Genomic DNA, 19,345 nt, shown 5'->3' on the forward strand with positions numbered 1-19,345 from the left:
TTCGTCCCATAGGACGCTCCGTCCCATAGGACGCACCTAGTTTTTTGGGGGGGAAATAAAGGAAAAAATTTTTTCCTTTATTTCACCCCCAAAAGCAGGTCGGGGAAACCAAACCAGGTCTAGGAAGGGCGCTGCACCTCCCTGAGCTTGTGGGGCTGGCCGATGTCTGCCTCAGGCGGCAGGCTGCTATCCGCAGCGTGGGGAGCCCTGCGGGGAACCCCTGCAGGGCTCCCCACACTGCGGATGTCTGTCCGGCGCGCGGGGCGCTCTGCTTCAGGGCGCCCCACCCGCCGGGAGGCAGGCTGCTATCTGCAGCGTAGGGAGCCCTGCGGGGAACCCCTGCAGGGCTCCCCACGCTGCGGATGTCTGTCCAGCGCGCGGGGCACTCTGCTTCAGGGCACCCCACCTGCCGGGAGGCAGGCTGCTATCCGCAGCGTGGGGAACCCTGCGGGGAACCCCTGTAGGACTCCCCACGCTGCAGATGTCTGTCCGGCGCGCGGGGCACTCTGCTTCAGGGCGCTCCGCCCGCCCGGCGGCAGGCTGCTATCCGCAGCGTGGGGAGCCCTGCGGGGAACCCCTGCAGGGCTCCCCACGCTGCGGATGTCTGTCCGGCGGGCGGGGCGCTCTGCTTCAGGACGCCCGACGCTCCGGGATGCAGGCTGCTATCCGCAGCCTAGACAGCCCTGCTGGACCTCCTGCAGGGCTGCCCGGGCTGCGGATGTGCTCCCAAAGCGCCGGGCGCTCTGCTTTCAGGGCGCCCAACGCTCCAGGAAGCAGGCTGCTATCCGCAGCCTAGACATCCCTGCCGGACCTCCTGCAGGGCTGCCCGGGCTGCAATGCGCTCCCGAAGCGCTGGGCGCTCTGCTTTCAGGGCGCCCGACGCTCCGGGAAGCAGGCTGATATCCGCAGCCTAGACATCCCTGCCAGACCTCCTGCAGGGCTGCCCGGGCTGCGGATGCGCTCCCGAAGCGCCGGGCGCTCTGCTTTCAGGGCGCCCGATGCTCCAGGAAGCAGGGTGCTATGCGCAGCCTAGACAGCCCTGCCGGACCTCCTGCAGGGCTGCCCAGGCTGCGGATGCGCTCCCGAAGCGCCGGGCGCTCTGCTTTCAGGGCGCCCAACGCTCCAGGAAGCAGGCTGCTATCCGCAGCCTAGACATCCCTGCCTGACCTCCTGCAGGGCTGCCCAGGCTGCGGATGTCTTCCTGAAGCCTGGAGAGCGAGAGGGGTCGGTGCGCACCCACCCCTCTCGCTCTCCAAGCTTCAGCGAAAGCCTGCATTCGCCCCATAGGACGCACCCAGATTTCCCCTTCATTTTTGGAGGGGAAAAAGTACGTCTTATGGGGCGAAAAATACGGTACTTTTGGACCCATTTCCATATGCTGCTGCTGCAGCCTTGCCCCCTGCCAACATGCAGCAAACACGTATCTCCAAGCAAATACAGCTCTCAACAGAAAAGAGTGTCACGAGCCTGCACTATGTACAGTTTATGCAATTGCAAAACTAGAAATACCTTACCAAGTACAAACAGCTGAACTCTGTGGGTCTGCATATCAGGAGCCTTCTTCACTTTACACTGGTACGTGCCACTATCAGCCGGCTGTAAGTTCAGGATATCAATACTCGCATCTCCATCAGCTGGGTTCTGATTAACAAACTGTACCCGCCCAGCCATATGATACTTGTCATAAACCGTGTCCTGACTGTACATAATTACCTGAAAGGAAAAGAGACAGATGACTATCTTGTATAGGAGTTATCACAGTTGGAAGGGACCACTAGGGTCATCTAGTCCAACCCCCTACATTGCAGGAGTGTTTCGCCTAACATGGGGCTCAAACCTATAACCCTGAGATTAAGAGTCTCATGCTCTACAGTTATGTATGTTCTATCCAATATGATTTCGATTTTTCCCAGTAGTAAATAAATATGTCCTAGAACTATTTTCTGGAAGGACATTAGGTTAAACATTTGAATTCTTAGTCTCAGCTTTGGGCTCACCTACGTTCAAAATGGAAGTGAAACATATGGAAGACCTAGGAGTGTAATAAAGGTTTTCACTTACTGGTTGCTCCTTTTTTGGCTCCAAGACAACCCATTCAATGTCAAGTAGTCCTTCATCTCCTGCTGCAAGAGTATACTGGCAGAGCAAAGTAACCTTCTCTCCTAGAGCCTTTGTTACCATCGTCTGTTCAGTTGATGTTATTGTTACGCCCTCAGTGAGATCTAGAAGCAAACCAAAATTTTAACACCTTAGAAGTTAAAAAAGTATGAAAACATATTGTATGCACAACTTTGAAAATAGGAATAGCTTCTCTTTTAGACATCTAAATAAACCACGTGACTTGGAACCAACTATTACAAACCTCTTGCATTTCATGAAAACACTGATTACATTAGCTGTTTGCCCTTAGGGACGAAAACATTACTCATATCTTTTGAAGAATTTTTTATGTTAAATAGATGTTGCATGCCTTTTTCATTACTCTGCTATACTTAAAGGCCAGTGCAACGCTGTGCAGGCTAAAACAAGTATAAATTCTACAATCACGGTGCCTGCGTAACAATGATGTAACAGTATACTATCTACCTCCTTTTATCACAGCAAAAGTAGTTTCCATTTTACAATAATGGTTTACAATCTAAGAGACACGCTATAAAATTAAGGGACGAGGAAGGCAAAGTTGAGCACTTTCATTGCAATAACTTCATGGAGTCATTCTGAGCAGCCATAAATCTCTCTCTGTTAAGTTGTGGGTGAACATATCAGACGACACAGTGATTCTTCAAATAGCTCTTGTTTATTCACAGGCCAGAAAAGAACTGAACTGAAGGATTCAGCCAGCCTGTTTATATAGAGCTCCACTAGAATGCAACAGTAACCATTTTCTGTAATTACCCAATCACTGAATGTCACTTTCAATCTCTTATTTGCATATGTGGACCTGAGTGAAAACTATCTACAGTATCCCCCTGCTGGCCCAGGGTGAGAATTTCAGTACATAACACTCTCTTTGTGTTATTACTGAACTACCCCCTCTCCCACGAAAATGGGGGGGGGGGGGGCGTAAGTTGGTAATGTCAAATGTTGAGACTCCCATGTGTCCAAATTCAGACAATAATCTAGTATTGACATATTGGCCCAATTCACATGGTAAACCAGTTGTGGCCATGCTGTATGCACTGCTATTTGCACTTCAATTCCTCCCCTGCTGGAAATGAAACAAGCCACAGTCTGGCTTGTCATCATGTGCGAACACGGACTTACCATTAGTTTCTCCCCCCAAAACAAACCTAGCTTAGAAAAAAAACACAAGCTCATGTTTTCATTCATGAAAAGGCGAGATTCTGGCTTGTTTCATTTACAGCACAGCAGGAGCAGGGGAGGAGTGAAGTGTGGACTTTTGGACAGTGGTACATGCAGCTTCTTCACATTAAACCATCGTTTCTTTTAACTATGGCTTGATGTAACACGAGAAACAGGCCACTGTTTGATAAACAGTTCACTAGAATCTGGAAACGTTTACTTCATTCCTCCTATTCTTCACAAAAGTTATATAATTTTAAGTTGACTATCAACATATGACTGCTATTTCTCAGTGAATTCATATGACATTTCTCACATCGTTCTTCAAAAGAGAACACAGTAAATCTACAGCCATATCATGAAGTTCCATTTTCAGACAAAGACAGCTTAATTTTAAACAACTGTGTAGTTTAGCATTTTCATAAAATCCCAAATGAGTTTTCAGATCTAATGCTTTTGGCAGCCTTTTCTGCTTCATCTCCTCCTGGAACATCAGAATAATCCTCAGTTGCATGCTATACTCAGAAGGACAATAAATTTCTGACACACACATTTAGGCAAGCAAATGATTACAACATCTGAATAATGGCCAAAGAACTTTTTCAGAGATAGTTAAGTAAAGACCAAGAGAAATGTTTGTACAAATTTGAGGATTCTAAATAAGAATATATGTTCTCAACTCTAAAAAAAAGTGAAAAGTAGTTTTCAAAATTATTCCATATAAATGGTGAGGTGTGTTCTGCAATGCTTAAAAAAGAAACAAACTTGTTCCTATACTGTTTTTTGCTACCAATTAGATTTTTATGACAGATTTCTACTGTTTTTACATTAACATCCAAGTAACAAAGGATAAGTCACGCAAGAATTGCTATACCACCATACAGTACTAGAGTTATTAAATGCCACTAATCCATAACATATGCTGTAACATATAGATTTATATTTAAAACAGATTTTTGTTTGTCCAATACTGTTTTCTACAAAGGTATGACAAGATAGGAAATAAAACATAAACACAGATATATTGCCAGAAATATCTGGGATAAAAGCCCTTTTAGATATATATAAAAATCTTATTCCCCTCCCCTCAAATTTATCCAACATTCCAACATGAAATTCTTCCATAGTGTTTTGGTGGTACCGTGGTGCTCTTCTCATTCTCTTGGACAGCTCACATGAGCTTTCACATGTATGGAAGTGTGGGTTTTCTGTAGACAGAATGTGTTACTTGGACATGAAATGTAATCTTGCAGTTCTAAAGCTCCCTCCTGCAATGTTAGAGCTGAACAGGATGCACATCTTAGAAAGATGCAAGCCCAAACACCAAATCCATTTTCTTGGTTTTGTGCCAGAGCTGTGGTTCAACTTGTGCTTATAATGCAACGATCAATACGCCCGGTGCTACAGAAGCACTAGGGTCACAATGAAGAATTCACCAGGCTCTGTTTTCAGTCTACATGATTTACAGAAGTGTCATATGAACACCAGTGTAGGGCAATTTTCAAGGTAAGTGATGCATTGACTTTCCCTATAGACTTCATCTTCCTAGTGTTGCAGCAATAGAACTGCTGGCACAATTCCAAAGCTAAGCAGGGTCCTGTATGTTTTGAACTTGGATGGAGAACCACATGTTAAGATTCCTGCACTGCAGGGGGTTGGACTATGTGACTCTCGGGGTCCCTTCTAACTCTATAATTCTAATAGCTATATAGGAAACAGCCTTTACCAACCTAGTGCCCTCCAGATGTTTTGGACTACAACTCTCACTACCCCAGTCAGAGCAGTTATGTTGGCTAGGGCTGATGGGATTGTAGTCCAAAACAACTGGAGGGCACCACACTGGGCTAGATATACGAGCAGACCAGGTAGACATGAAAAAGCATACCACCACAAGAGCTTTCACATTAGTTTCCTCCATGTAAAATTAGGGTACTACTTAATTACTAAAAAGTAAAATATTCAGAGAACCACATTCTAATACAGGCAACAGCCAATCTGTGTGGAGGTTGCATTCCAGGCCAATGCGTGCAACAACAGAGCACACGTAAGACCACCCCACCTCCTTTTCCAGTTCGCCGTGATGTACACATGCACAGACGTGCATTAGACAGTTGTTGCCTGTAATTAACTCAAGCTCATAGTCTACACTACAAGTGTCTATTTCTTTTCTTAAGCTAGCATGGACAGAACCAAACTGTGTTGTTTTCAGCATCTTCATAGATCTTTAAAGTCAAGATAGCAATAAATAAATCAAACACATAATTAAAACTAAAATTTCATGTATAAGTTTTGGGAGGAATCCAACGTTGGAAGAGAAGAATTACTTATGCAAGACAACTTCACCTTCTGCAACCCAATACGGATCTCCAAAATCTGCTTCAGAGAGCCCACACTTACCCCAGCAACCTTCCAATGCAGACACTGAAAACCTGCTACTGGGCAGAGGCAAGGAAAGTCAAAGCCTACTACATGAGCTGTTGTCTATTTTACTTGGAAAACATACATTGTTTGATGTATGTCCTTACCAGGGACTATACATTGTTTGACACAGTCCTTACCAGTACAGTCCTCACAGTAAATTATGTCATAGCAAATACTTTTTAACAAGTTACTTCACAGAACAGCTTCAATGTTTTCTGCAGTTGAACAGATATACTCCTGGTTCTCATAAAAAAAATAAAACTATAAATATATAAATAAAAATATATCTCCATTATTAAAAACTAGTGTGTTCACAGCATTTTCTGAACAAATACAGAATCTAATTTAATTAAAAGTTAACCAAACATTTCTCCTAGCAACAAACAGTTGATGGCCTTGCTCTACTGAGACACATTTATCAAATTCAGAAAACATTTGTTTTCTTTCAGCTGCAGTAAAAGAGAGCACCAGCCAGTCAGTCCTGTGGTCAAAAGAATTACCAACAGAATGAGGGAGCCTATGGCATCCCATATGGCATCAGCGGTATTTGTTATCTCACCAGTTGCTGACATGTGCAGCAATGCATGTTTGCCAACTTGACTGTTTGATGCAACACTCTGGCCCCTGTGCACTGACTTCACATTCTCTTGTGGTTCTAAGATTTAGTTTGTGCTGCAGTGTATGAAATTCAACATCATATTTGTAACACAACATGTTGACTTGAGAACAGTGTGACTGGTGCTTTGCTGCCCCGGCCATTTTTTGTCCTGCCCCTAGAATGTCACGGCCTTTCCTGAGTTTTGGAGTGTAGGGCTCAGCAATATAGCAATATATCGTCCAAAACTGATTTGAAGTCCCTGTCTTGATGCTGACAAGTCTTGCAACAAGGTGGAGGAGTTCATTGCTTGAAATGGTACTTTGCTGGTACTCTTGAGATGCATTTGAAATAGTACATTGCTGTGCCTCTATTGGAAAGGAAAAGTCTGTCTTATCTCCCATTAGGACACTTACAAATTGGAGTAATTATGGGTTGTCCAGAAAGAATGGAGGACTCTGATATTCACAAGGTTTCTCTGGATTGTGGGAAAAGTAATGTCTTTCATGCACCCTACTGCAAGACATGCAGTTCGCAGCACAACCTAAGTCAAAGTTTTTAATAAAATTTCTCACCAAAGACTCTTGAATAACTAACGAAAAGAAGTGCTACTTTACACTGTGCACAGTACAACTATGGAATTCACTCCTACAAGATGAGGTGGTGGCCACCAACTAAGAGAGAATTAGACATAATCATGGAGGTTTGGGTGATCTGTGGCTACTAATCACGACTTCAAGGATAAGCAGTTGCTAGGAATCTTGAGTGCTATTGTGCTCATTTTCTGGCTTGTGAACAGACACAATGAGAACAGGCAGCTAAACTAGAAGGACCTTTGGTCTGATCTAGCAGAGCTTTTACCCATTTTCATTTGTTGTACTATGTGGAGCTGCCCTTGAAATGATTGCAGATAGTGCATAAGGAAGGCAGCTGCTGGAGGTCTAATAGGCCTAACAACTTAGGACCGTGGAATGACAGTGCTGGGAGACCTGCACTGTCTGCCTTTTCTTATGGAGCCCTATTAAAAGTGATGGTTTTGACATATAAAAAAGCCCTGAACAGCTTAGGACCAAATTACCTGAGTGAATGTGTTTCCCATACTGTACTGCTGGTGCTTTGAGAATCAATTGGAGGAACCCCCTTTTTCTGTAATCTGCAGGTCTAGGAGTTGACAGGGGCTTTCTCAGAAACGACAACTTTATTACAGGACATCCTCCATCCTGGGGCTTTGACTGCCACTGATATCATCTGACTGTAGGCACCAGCTGAAAACCTCCTTTCACTAAGCTTTTAAAGGTATTTTTGAAGATACTGGCCAGCACTGTAGAATGGATAAATGGAGTGGGTTTCCCCCCAAAAAATGAAATTGATACTTTACATACATTATGAAGTAACCTGGGATGGATGATTAGATATAATATACTTCTGTGTGACCATGCTTTTATTTCCATCCCTTCTTGGCTGGAAAAGTAAATATAGTAGCCAAACAGAATCCAGGCAACTATTGTGCCACTTGGGAGAGACTGAAGATGTTTCTAAGGCAACTCTCTTAACAGCAGTTCCCAAGGACATATGACACCTCTATGAAGAGGAGGATTGTATTGCAGTTATGTTAAATATAGTTGCAGCTCCCAAAGAGAGTCTCTGTATTTGTTAAGCAACCTGACAGGTAAAGTGAAGATTTTTTTTTAGTTTAGCTGCAAATGTAAACTTCTGCAGATGAGCAAAACTTGCCTTGACAGCGTAGTTCTTGAAATCCTAGGTACTCACACTTTTCAGCAGAATAGTAAAAATCAAAGGCCCAATTGTGGAAGTACTTGGAATAGGATAATAATAATCATTATCGTCCTTATTATTAATGCTAAGAGACGGCTTTCCCAAGCAGCCCCTTTTTGTGGTTGCTGGTTTGAGTTTCTTTTGGTCTCAGATTGCCTTTTTGTTATTTTTACCTTTGTTTTTGGGCCAGCCAAGAGCAGCCAGGTGAGAGGGAAGGAGGAAGGGACTCAGAGAGATGGGAAGGAGTATACAGAGTGGCGTCCGCATGAAAGGGGGGCACCCCCACTCTAGAATTAAGTGGGCAAGACTGGGATGGGACAGCCAAGCCAAACTTGCAGCAGAGGTTGGGAAGTTCTCCTCCTAGTATCCTTTCTGCAACGCACCAGGGAACAGTTCCAGACTGTGTGCTGCCATTGCCTCCTGTCCACACTCCCCTCCCTCATCAGCTGACCTGCCTTCTCCCCATTCTCTGACAGCCGGGGGGGGGGGCTTTGCTTCTGTGGTACTGCATGAACAAGCTGGCTCGCAGTAGCTGAAGACTCTGCATGTCGCTACCGTGCAAGCCAACTGCCCCATTTTGCAGTGCAAACTGTAGCAGTTCCAATTGGGCAGTAACAGCCACTTTACTAGAGAGTCATGCAGGGCGACATTTCTCTCCTCCCACACCTTAAAAAAAAAGATACCTAACAAAGCCCTATTATCATTAAGTAGAGAATGTTACACATGGAAAATTAGGGCAAGGAAAGGGATGATGATGATAACGACCTAAAAAAAGTATTTTAGCTGCATGACCCTGCCCTTAGGAAGTATGCATTTATTCATTTATGGAATTGGTGGAGGCAGTAAGTGTGGGCATTTGGAGATCAGTGGTGGCCAGCATAAGTCTTTGCTTCAATGTGAATTCTAACCATCTGTGAAACTCTTTTGACGGCATCCACACTGTCAAGAGTTTTCTGGCACTGAGCATATCATTAGTGGAATCATGAGCATAGGACAAAATACTAGAGAAATGTTAGGCTGCCTCAATCATATTTTATAGAAATCCATGCTACAATCCTTAAAACAATCCTACATAGGAAATGGTCTGCACTTAAGGGAGCTAACCGAGCATCACTTGATATTTGCTACCTTTTTGGAAGCAGAAAGGACATGGCAATGAGCCCAGCTTTGGCTGGGGAGGGCGGGATATAAATAAATTATCATCATCATCATCATTATAGGATTGGTCAATAGGTGATAGTAGTAGTAGTAGTAATTATTTATACCCCACCCTTCTGCCTGGGTTTCCCCAGCAGCTCTGGGCAGTTTCCAACAAAAGATTAAAAATATATTAAAACATCAATCATTAAAAACTTCCCTAAACAGAGCTGCTTTCAGATGTCTTCTAAACGTCAGATAGTTGTTTATTTCTTTGACTTCTGATGGGACGCCGTTCCACAGGGTGGGCACCACTACCGAGAAGGTGACTACTATACATACAAGCTTCTTGCACCCAGAAAAGAAGGGAGCTGCGGTATCAGTTAAATAAGGAGAAAATAGATCTACATCCGTGGATGTTTTAGTCAATTGTTGGTGAGACAGTGCTAAAAAACTCCACTGCTGCTATTTCTGATCTAAAACTTCCTGTCAACTAAAGTTCCTAGTCTTCTTCCTGAGTAGTTTCTCCGCAGTAAATCTTCAATACCAGTAGTTCCCCAACTTTCTCCCCACCACCACCACTTGAAAATTGCTGAGGGTCTTTGGTGGACCACTTAATGATTTTTCTGGTTGTTGTAAGCATTAATAATGTGCTGTGATAGAAGCTGTTATGTACAGTGGAACCTTGGTTCTCGAACTTAATCCGTTCTATGAGTCCATTTGACTCCTGAAATCATTTGAAAACCAAGGTGCAGCTTCCGATTGGCTGCAGGAGCATCTTGCACTCAAGTGGAAGCCGCGTCGGACACTCGGCTTCCAAAAATCATTAGAAAACCAGAACACTTACTTCCGGGTTTTTGGCGTTTGGGACCCAAAACGTACAAGCACAAAGTCGTTCGAGAACCAAGGTACAACTGTATTCTAATTCCTCCTTTTATTTTGTATATATTGTATTTTATTGTATTACAATTTGAACTCAGTGTGCGGCTCGCAGGTTCTGTGTCAAAGTACTCTTGCAGCCCAACCCACTTGGCCTGAGAGGCTGGACTGTCCTAGAGAAGACTATGTTGTAGTCACACCGGCCAGCTCCCATATAGGTGTTGCCACAAACCTTTGCCACTACAGATTGGCTGCCCAGTGCCTGCCTAGAAAACACTACCTAGAAAGTGGTTAATAATGAGAAAGCAGAACTACACGGTAGCTAGTTAACATCCTACCCACATCTTTGGAAAACCAGTAAAGATTTGCTGGGGTGGGCATTTGCAGTGAGAATGGTAGGAAGCAGAAAGCTTATGCACCTCTTTCCATCTCCACACCACTGCAACTGCCAACCCTGTCACTGCTTTGATGTTACAAGAAAACACAGAATTAAGACCACCACATTTCCCTTTGTAATATATAATTACTTCCAGAGACCTCTAGAGACTACTACTGAGGGAAATGAAAGGAAGTTTCTAAAACATAGAACACTCAATTAAATTTTTGTTTTCTAATGCTAGAGAGAGAAGACAAACTCTAAAACAAAACCTTGCAGAGTCTTTTCGTTATTTTAGACACATAAGGCTAGAACAAAATTCAAAAACTAATAAAATATTTAGCTATCAGATACTTAAGAAATGCTATGCCTGCCAGACAAGAACTGCAAAAATGGGAATTTTAGCATTCTTCCTTAATTAACAAATAATGAAATTAAAAATTAAGACACAAAGATTGGTGAACAGTTTGTGTACATCTTAATTTTTAAATAATTATTATTGCTGAGAAATGTGTTTTTTCCGTCTGAAAACTGCGTGCACATTTTAGTTTGAATGTCTAGGATTAATCACATGGGATCAGATCTGATTTGCACTGCATTATCTGTACAGGCCCAAAGTTAAGACTGAAAGCCTGAGGACAGGGACTGTCTTGTTGGGTTTAACTAAATGATCTGTAAGCTGCTCGGGAAGTCTTAGCTTATGGGCAGGATAAAAATCCTTTAAATAATTAAAGTGAAGCCAACAATCATTCAATCCAGCAATTCACAACTTTTTAGTAGGCACAATCTGTCTTCACATATATCCTTCCTCCCACAAAAAGAAGGTTCCTTGCCAATCACAACCACCTGTAACTGACAGGTGCTTTGGCCACAAGTGAGCCGCATTGTAGTAGAAGTGGAATGCTTTGCACTTCCTGGGAGACACCCTTTCACCACCAATGGACTATCCTGTTCATTTCCACGCACTGAAATGCTCCAGGGACTCGACTAGTAAGAAGGATGCAGAACAAGAATCCGTGCAACATGTGGTTGAGCCATCAACTGTGGAAATCAAAAATCAAATGTGGTTAAGATACAGCCTTAAATTGTATTAGAGAAGACATACAAGGGAAAATCCACACAAGTGCTCAGACTGAGGTAGGGGGTATAGTTCTCAATCAAACCTTGTTAGACATCAACTCATCCACATCAAGGAGAGGCCTTATAAATGCTTGGAATTTGAGCAGGGCTTCCAGAGCAGCACACAGCTTATTGCACACCAGAGAACCCATGAAGTGGAGAGGACATAAGAATGCTCAGACTGCGACAAGGGATTTACTTCTCCATTTGATCTTATTAAACATAAAAGAATGCACACTGAAGTAAAACCTTACAAATGCTCAGAATTTAGCCTTTTAAATGTGTTTTCTGGGGGGGGGGGTTATTGATTTGCTTTTGTTTTTATTATGTATTTTAATGTTGTGATCTGCCCTGTGATCTTCAGATGAAGGGCGGTATACAAATTTAATAAATATAAATCAATCAATCCCTGCTTTTCCATTCATGAGACATTAACTACCCTGCCCTTTTCTCCCCATAAAAGTTTAATGAGCAAAGCTGTGAGTTCTGTCCCACCTCTGGGTTTTGTAGTAAGTAAGAAAACAGAAAACAAACCACTCCTTTCCCCTCCCCTTATATCCCCAGCTTTAGTTACTATAGGATTTTGCAGCTTTTCTTACTATAGGATTACCAACATTTCCTGTTCCACCACAGAGAATTGGGAGGAAGAAAAGGAGACATGGATTCACTCCCTTTCCCCATTAGAAATTTGCAGAAGCTGGCAGTGCCAGAACCCATTTCTCCATTTGCAAAAGTCTAGCAGAAGAGCAAGCAAGCACTTGCTCTTCCTGAATGTATCTGCAAATTCCAAAGGTCTGTTACAGGGAGAGTTCTATGAAGATTACAAACAATAATTTAACTAGTAATCAAAGTCAAAATTTGCAAACCTTCAACTGTACAACCCTGTTTTCAATTCTGAAAATTCTTAATTACCAGCTAACAAACTATAAACTAGTGGTCAGTGTTATTATATGCCTTCATTGTTACATGAGGAATTATGATGATTACGTTTCAGTGCAGCACTTGATGAGCAACCTAAGTTATCTGTGTATGGTATAATTCTGTGACAACTGGGAAAGAAATCCATTTCTGAACCATCTATTTTATAAGTACTGGTTTTCCAGATAAAATGAAAGCATTTGTTGACATTGGACCAAAGTTAAAATAGTATTGCCTTATAAATGAGATTTAATCAATCGTCACTTTTATTACCACACAGTAAAAACTGGTGTCTGATTCTAGGCTACTATTTAAAACTTGAATACGGTAAGTTTTTTACTTCTATGTACTTTGAACAAAATATTATTTGATGACTGGACAGGATTTTTATCCCATGAGTAATGTTCCAAAGTATGTATGACATCAACAATAGCATAAAACATTTCAACAGGAAACAAAGGGCTGAAAAGTGTTGAAAAGCTTTTATTTTGCATAGCTTTTAACCCCACAGGTGTTGCATGCATTGAATTCTGATTGTTGCATGCAATTTAATAGCTAGGTTTTGAGAAGAGGAAATAATTACAAGCAATTTCTCAAAATGAAGAGAATTGTCCACTATTACATTACCAGTTCTATGAAGAAAACCTTCAACAAAGCTTTTATATTTTCAAAGGTATCCAGATTGCAAACTTACATTTATAATTTAGTTTGTGGTTATTGAAAAGTTAGCATACCAAAGATATTTACAACTTGGAGAACACACAAAAAACTCCCACCATCCTATGCTCTAGCCTAAATACTTGGTGGACAAAGCATTTTTCATGGAGCAGAACATCTACATCAATTCATTTCCAAAGATGCTCCATCAGTATCTCAAGTTCAATACAAGATGACACACTAAAAGAAAGCCACTTCAATTTTTTATGGATATGACTTCCATTTAAAAACAAACCAACCATATGTGCACTAATATCTGTGCATTGTGCAACTGCCTCAAGACTGCCAGAATTCTTCATAGACACTCCAGCCAGTCTTGTTCCTCCTGCAGATTTCAGGAACTCAATCTTCTAAATATAAGTCTTATCAAACCACTAAGAAACAGTCCTGCCCATTTTGTGAATTGTGCCAAAGTAAAAAGACATGCATTCGCCATGCATTATGGATTTATTTCAGTACAGCCGGTAATACAGGTTTGCTTTCCTAGAGATGCCAAGGTAAAAAAATCACTGTGATGAAGGCAGCCTTTAAGTTCACATGTTCAAGCCGCAAAATAGCCTCAGCCTTTAAGGAAGAGGGGGAAAAAACCTACTCTACATGCAGCTATTAATCCTATTTATTTCCAGTATTCAACTAGCTTCCCAATCTACAGTCACAGAGTCAAATTCTGAAGAGAGGCTAAAAATTCATCCTAAACTGAAGAGCACAATATTTTGCTTTTTAAAAAAGATCTTCGATGTCTTTTTCTTTCTTTCCCAGAAACACAGGGGAAGAGAGTAGAAGAAAGGACCACGCTGCTGCCCAGATCACAGAGATTGCAAGGAGAGCTTTGCCCCTCCTCCCTCTCTCCCTTGAGCCCTCCTGGCGCTGCCGGCTTGGCTGCTTGTCGAAGAGCCCACGTTTGGCAAAATCTTTTTTTCTTTTCTTTTTTGCTTGCACCTTCCAAAGCACAGCCAGTCAGCCGCGTTTGGATTGTGTGGACTGAGATGGCGGTGCTAGAATCTGGAAGAAGCCTTGCTTTTATTTGTTTTGTTAAGAGAAGAAGTCATCCCACGCAAAGAACACACACAAATTCCGGCTGGCAGCCGAGTCCAGAGGCGGGAGGGCTTCGCTATGGGGCGTGGGGAAGGGAAGGGCGGCGGACGGACGGACGTTCAGCACACACAACAAAGCCTTCGACCTCAGCCCGGGTGAATCACCAGAGACAGAGTGAGAGAGGAGCTCGGCCAGCCCAGGTTGAGGCCAGTCCGGTTGAGCGCGCCCTCGCCGCCCCCCCCCCCCCAGGAACAAAGCCCACAAAAAAAAAGGTTTAAAAAGAGAGAGAAGTTGCACACATCACATTTTAAAACACTAAAGCTACGTGGGAAGCCGCCAACAGGCGAAGTACTTCGCGCCAAGCAGAGGCGCTCGTATCTCTCTTTTTCACCCATAGTTCCGAAAACATTTTTATTTCAGAAAGTGCGCGCGGGTATCTGTAGGCAATACTTTGGAGCAGCCCAAGCGCTGAGTGATTGAGGACCTCCAGCCATATTTCGCGAAAATCAGCCCCCCCGCGCGCGCTGCCCACCGCGACTCCGACTCTTTGTTCCCCCACCTCCTCCCGCGGAGACCGGCAGAAGAGGCGCCCGGGAAGCGCGCGCGGAAGGTGGGGCGGGGGCCGCCACGAAGCGGGGCGCAGGGAAAACAGTGCCGGGGAAGCGAAGCGGGGGGGGGGAAGGAAGCGGGGTCTCTTTCCCCTCAGGGCGCCGGCTCCGTCGCCTCCTTTCCTCACCTGCGCACAGGAACAGGAGACTCCACAGCAAGCGCGCCAGCAGCAGCGACTCCATGGCGGGGACAAGCCAGCCGGAGAAGCAGCAGAGGCGACTCCCGAGTAAATTCCCGGCGGACACTCTTCGGCCCGACCCTCGCAAGCCCAGCAGGTGAAGCGGCCGTCACTTCCGCCTGGCCACGGCTCCGCCGCCGCCCGCTCCGCTGCGCTGGCACAAATGGGAGGCTGAGGCAGGCGCCGGACTCGCCGCGGAGGACGGGCTTCCCCGCCTGCGCGTCTGACTGGGCTGAGCTCACACCCACCTACCTTGCAGCCTCCCACCGAGCAAGCAATGCCCGCCGGGCGAGGCAGCGCCGCGCACACCCCTGTGGTCACTTTCAGCGCGCGCGCTCCTCTCTCAACAATGGCTGCAAGAGCTGCGCGGCTGCTTCTTCACCTGGGAGTAAGCCCCGTTCAATTCAATGAGAGCTACTTCTGAGTAGACACGGCTAGGGTTGCTTGCTCCTTAGCACCTTAGAAAAGAAAAGCCTCACACATAAACGGTTTCAGTTCCCCTGCCCCTTTTTGATATCTTGTTTGTGAGTGAAGTGGGGCCATTCCAATTTCCATTAAGGAGTGCGAGTTCGATTTATTTTCCGCAGAATCCCCATGTTTTGTTTTTTGCCCATGTGGCACTCAGGTAGGTATGCTCTAACTAAGCTGCAGTTGCTACAGCAACACTCCCAACCAAACAGCACAAAGGCCCACACTCAACACCATTTTAACTATCTTTACATAAGGCACTGTAGCCCTGGGAGGTGCACAGGGGTTTTCAGCACCCTTAACAAGCTATAGTTCCCATGATTTTTTGGGAGGAGCCATAATTATTGAAGTGTCATAATAGTGTTTTAAAGGGATGGTGTGGATATGACCATAAATTAAGGAACAGGGGGCTTCTGAGCACATGTTGGCGTTTGAATTCAGCTCCAGAGATGACTGAAGATCACTGGGTTTTTTGCACAAAATTCCACTCCCAATATATTTTGTACCCCTAGGCAAAGAAAAAAAAATATATTCCACATATGGAACCCTGACATATTGATAGTTGACTCTTACCCCAGCACTGGCTATGGACAACATCTCCACAGCACCTGAAGACAGCAGATTAGGGTAGGGTATATCTCTACCTTCCAACACTTTGCCCATGCTACCTGCCCCATTCAATTTGCTGCCTGGGGCAGTTGTCTCATTCTGCCTAATGGTAAGGCCAGCCTTGTTGGCTTTCTTCATTTCAGCACCTTAGATGAAAAAAGTTGCATTGTTGCAACTGTAAAGCAATTGGGAGTCAGAAACCCTTCCCAACCTATAGCAGATTATTAGGGATCTACTAGCGGATGCCAAAATACCTTCTGCCCATCCCTGCCCTAAGGAACTGTTAGGCATTTCCTCACTGAACCTGTTTAGTGAAAAAAGATTCCATGTCTAAGGGAGCAATCCAGATCTTCTGCTCCTACTGCTGGGGTTTTAACATGGCTACTGCTGCATCTACAGCTCTACCTCTCATAGTGGCCAGGAGGAAAAGAAGGGGCTGAATAATCAGTGCAGAGCTACTACTACAGCAAGTGGGCCCACAGAGCCAGTGGATCCCAAGCCAGCTCAGCATCTCCTTCTTTCCTCCAGAACACCTCATTTGGGGGGCTTCTGCTGCCTACCCTACCAACAGCACTCCTACCCACAGATAGGGTACCCACATTCTGCACTGGCAGAATGACACCTGCACCCATCGCTCCACCAACAGGTCAGTTTAGCCAGCAGAACTGGGCGGAGGGACACGTCCACCCAATCCAACCCTTCTCCCCAGCCAGCATAAGAGGAGCTTCGATTTCTCTGTTAAACCCCGACACACTTGTACTTGTCAACCACTTCAGTGGATTTGGAGATCCAACTAACCCTAACCCTAACGCTAACCAACACTAACAGTGCATTAGAAATGTTATCAAACTCATTGTGAGAACTCAAATGTTTAAAAACTAGAGCTGCTGATTTGTCTAAACAGTTCTAAACTCTGATCAGGACTTCAGGATTTTATACAGCAGTGTGGTCTAAAATATATACCTTAGGCTGGAGTGTGTATTTACAAGCCTTTATTACTTACTTACTTACTTACTTACTTACTTACTTACTTACTTAAAGTCTTGGCTCTCTCCATAGAGCTCAGGATGTCATTTTCACCTGAACAGCAGTGCTATGAGGTAGACAGATTGTGCTGCAATGACTTGTGTCAGGCTATGCTGTTATGGTTGTAACTTGTTTGTTTGTTTGTTTGTTTGTCTGTATAGTTCAGCATTATAACCTTCCCTGGGACCTGATAGTAAAGGGCAGGTAAGAAATCCAATAGGTAAAAGTATAAGGTTAAAGGCCAACATTAGCCACTACATTAACATTCAGTTAAAAGAAGGATGATAATGTGCATTGGAAAGAAGGATTAGGACTGGAATGTGTTTGCATGTGCCCAGTTATCTCCATTCTCAGAATAGACACTGAGCTTGGCAAATATAATTTTGCTGACAAGTAGATAGAGATAGCTGATGGTACATTGTTAACTAAACCTTGAACATTTGAAGTGTATTTGTGTTTTTAAAATGTTATGAGAAACAGTTTAATAGGAGTTTTTTTAAAAGGGAAATTCCCTTATTCCGAATAGGATTCCTCGCAAGAAAAGGGAAAAGTTGACAGCTATGGGATTGTGCATTAACTGAAGAGATTTCTTCATTCTGTCACACGGTGTCAAACCCTATTCTAATTGTGATAAGTTTTGCATTCAGCTAAAAGGATTCAGCTAAAAAAGCCCCTCAGCTACAGCAACTCCTTAAATTCCTGTTTGCGAACTCCCTAACTCTCCTATAACAATTTCATATTGTAGTTCAAGTGACTGATTATTTAACTATGCCTAAATCCACCCACAAAACTGAATACCTCAACCAGTAATAATTTATTATGAAACAGTGTGCCATGATTAATTGGAAGTGCTTTGGCTCGTTGTCAAGAGTCACCTGCAACTACTCCTTTATAAACACCCTCACAGAATGCTCTTTGCTTGGGGTGGCCCAGTGTCTGCATGGATTGATTTCTGGAGGCTGGTTGGGTCTACTTTATGGCAAAATGTTGAACTATATACAGTGTCTTTTTAAAAAAAAATCCTCACAGAATTAAAAAAGAAAAGCTATTGTGAGGAAATGGGACTAAGGGAATAGCTAGGTACTTAAGGGCCCAGGCATGATACAAATTGGTATAAAATACCCATATATTAATTTATATGGATAGATGTCTCTGAGCAAATGAAAAAGACAGGTAGCTGGATTCTCACTAGTACAGTTGTATCTTGGTTTTCGAACAGCTTAGTTCCTGAAGGTTTTGGCTCCCAAACGTAGCAAACCCAGAATTGACTGTTCTTGTTTGCGAACTATTTTTGGAAGCTAAACATCCAACGGGGCTTCCACGGCTTCTGACTGGCTTCCTGTAGCCAATCAGAAGCCGCAATTAGGTTTTTGAACATTTTGGAAGTCGAATGAACTTCCAGAATGGATTCCGTTCAACTTCCAAGGTTCAACTGTACTGTGCTTCACAGGATGCTCAACTGCTCTGTAAGTAAACTATTTTAAAAATATGTTTTTTAAAAGGCACAGAGCGGACCAGGAAATGTGGGCTACGGTGCAAAAGACCTTGTGGGGCCATCCCCAATAAGGTCCCTGCATGGAAGAAATCCCATGAAGAGGAAAGATCTGAATTAAATTACACAGACACTAAAGGAGGATTTTCCCCAATACACAGAGTTCATGAATTGTAAATTACAGACAGCATGGTGAAAAAAGAGACACAATTGTTCAGGGAAAGTAAATAAAATAATAATATATAGTCTGAAGCTGCAAAAAATCAAGTGAACTGCAAGACACTTTGAAAAACTGAAGTGGTATCACAACTGATAAATTCCATATATTTGGATTTTCTTTCACAAGCATCATTTTGTATTTCTGCTGAGGGCATGGGACTTTGTCTAAAGCATGCAAGTGTCTCAGGAATGGGGTTTTAGTTAAACTGCAGTGGGAAGAAACAGCATTGTATAGAGAACAATGCAACTGTGGTTACTAAAATGAGTTTTAATGACTGGGCAGAGTCTGAGAGTATTCCTTCGTAGTATCAATCTAGCCCTATTAACCCAAGTTAATTAATGCCTTCTATGGACATTAATAGAGCCAATGGGTTGTTACCTAAGAGGGTGTATTTTCTTCTTGCTAACAAAAAGGTGGTTATTAGTCAATTGCTGTGGTAGATGGCTCCCACTGATGAGAATCAGGAT

At 43.5% G+C, this 19,345-nt stretch overlaps 1 protein-coding gene across 3 annotated transcripts in view; it reads right to left on the minus strand.

The window, feature by feature from the left end:
- CXADR (CXADR cell adhesion molecule) overlaps positions 1 to 15,330 on the minus strand; it is a 35,008-nt gene extending 19,678 nt beyond the window's left edge. For all 3 annotated transcript variants that reach the window (XR_014563628.1, XM_083737143.1, XM_083737142.1), the window contains exons 1-3: positions 15,013 to 15,330; positions 2,062 to 2,222; positions 1,515 to 1,713 (exon numbers count right to left, since the gene is read on the minus strand). Coding sequence is in view for 2 of the 3 variants with exons in the window: in XM_083737143.1 (XP_083593269.1) it covers positions 1,515 to 1,713; positions 2,062 to 2,222; positions 15,013 to 15,067 (415 nt within the window). In the remaining variant the exon portion in view is untranslated. The remainder of the gene's footprint in view (positions 1 to 1,514; positions 1,714 to 2,061; positions 2,223 to 15,012) is intronic.
- Positions 15,331 to 19,345: the final 4,015 nt, after the last annotated feature.

Source organism: Podarcis gaigeae, assembly GCF_964106915.1.
Source record: "Podarcis gaigeae genome assembly, chromosome: 4".
Lineage (NCBI taxonomy): Eukaryota > Metazoa > Chordata > Lepidosauria > Squamata > Lacertidae > Podarcis > Podarcis gaigeae.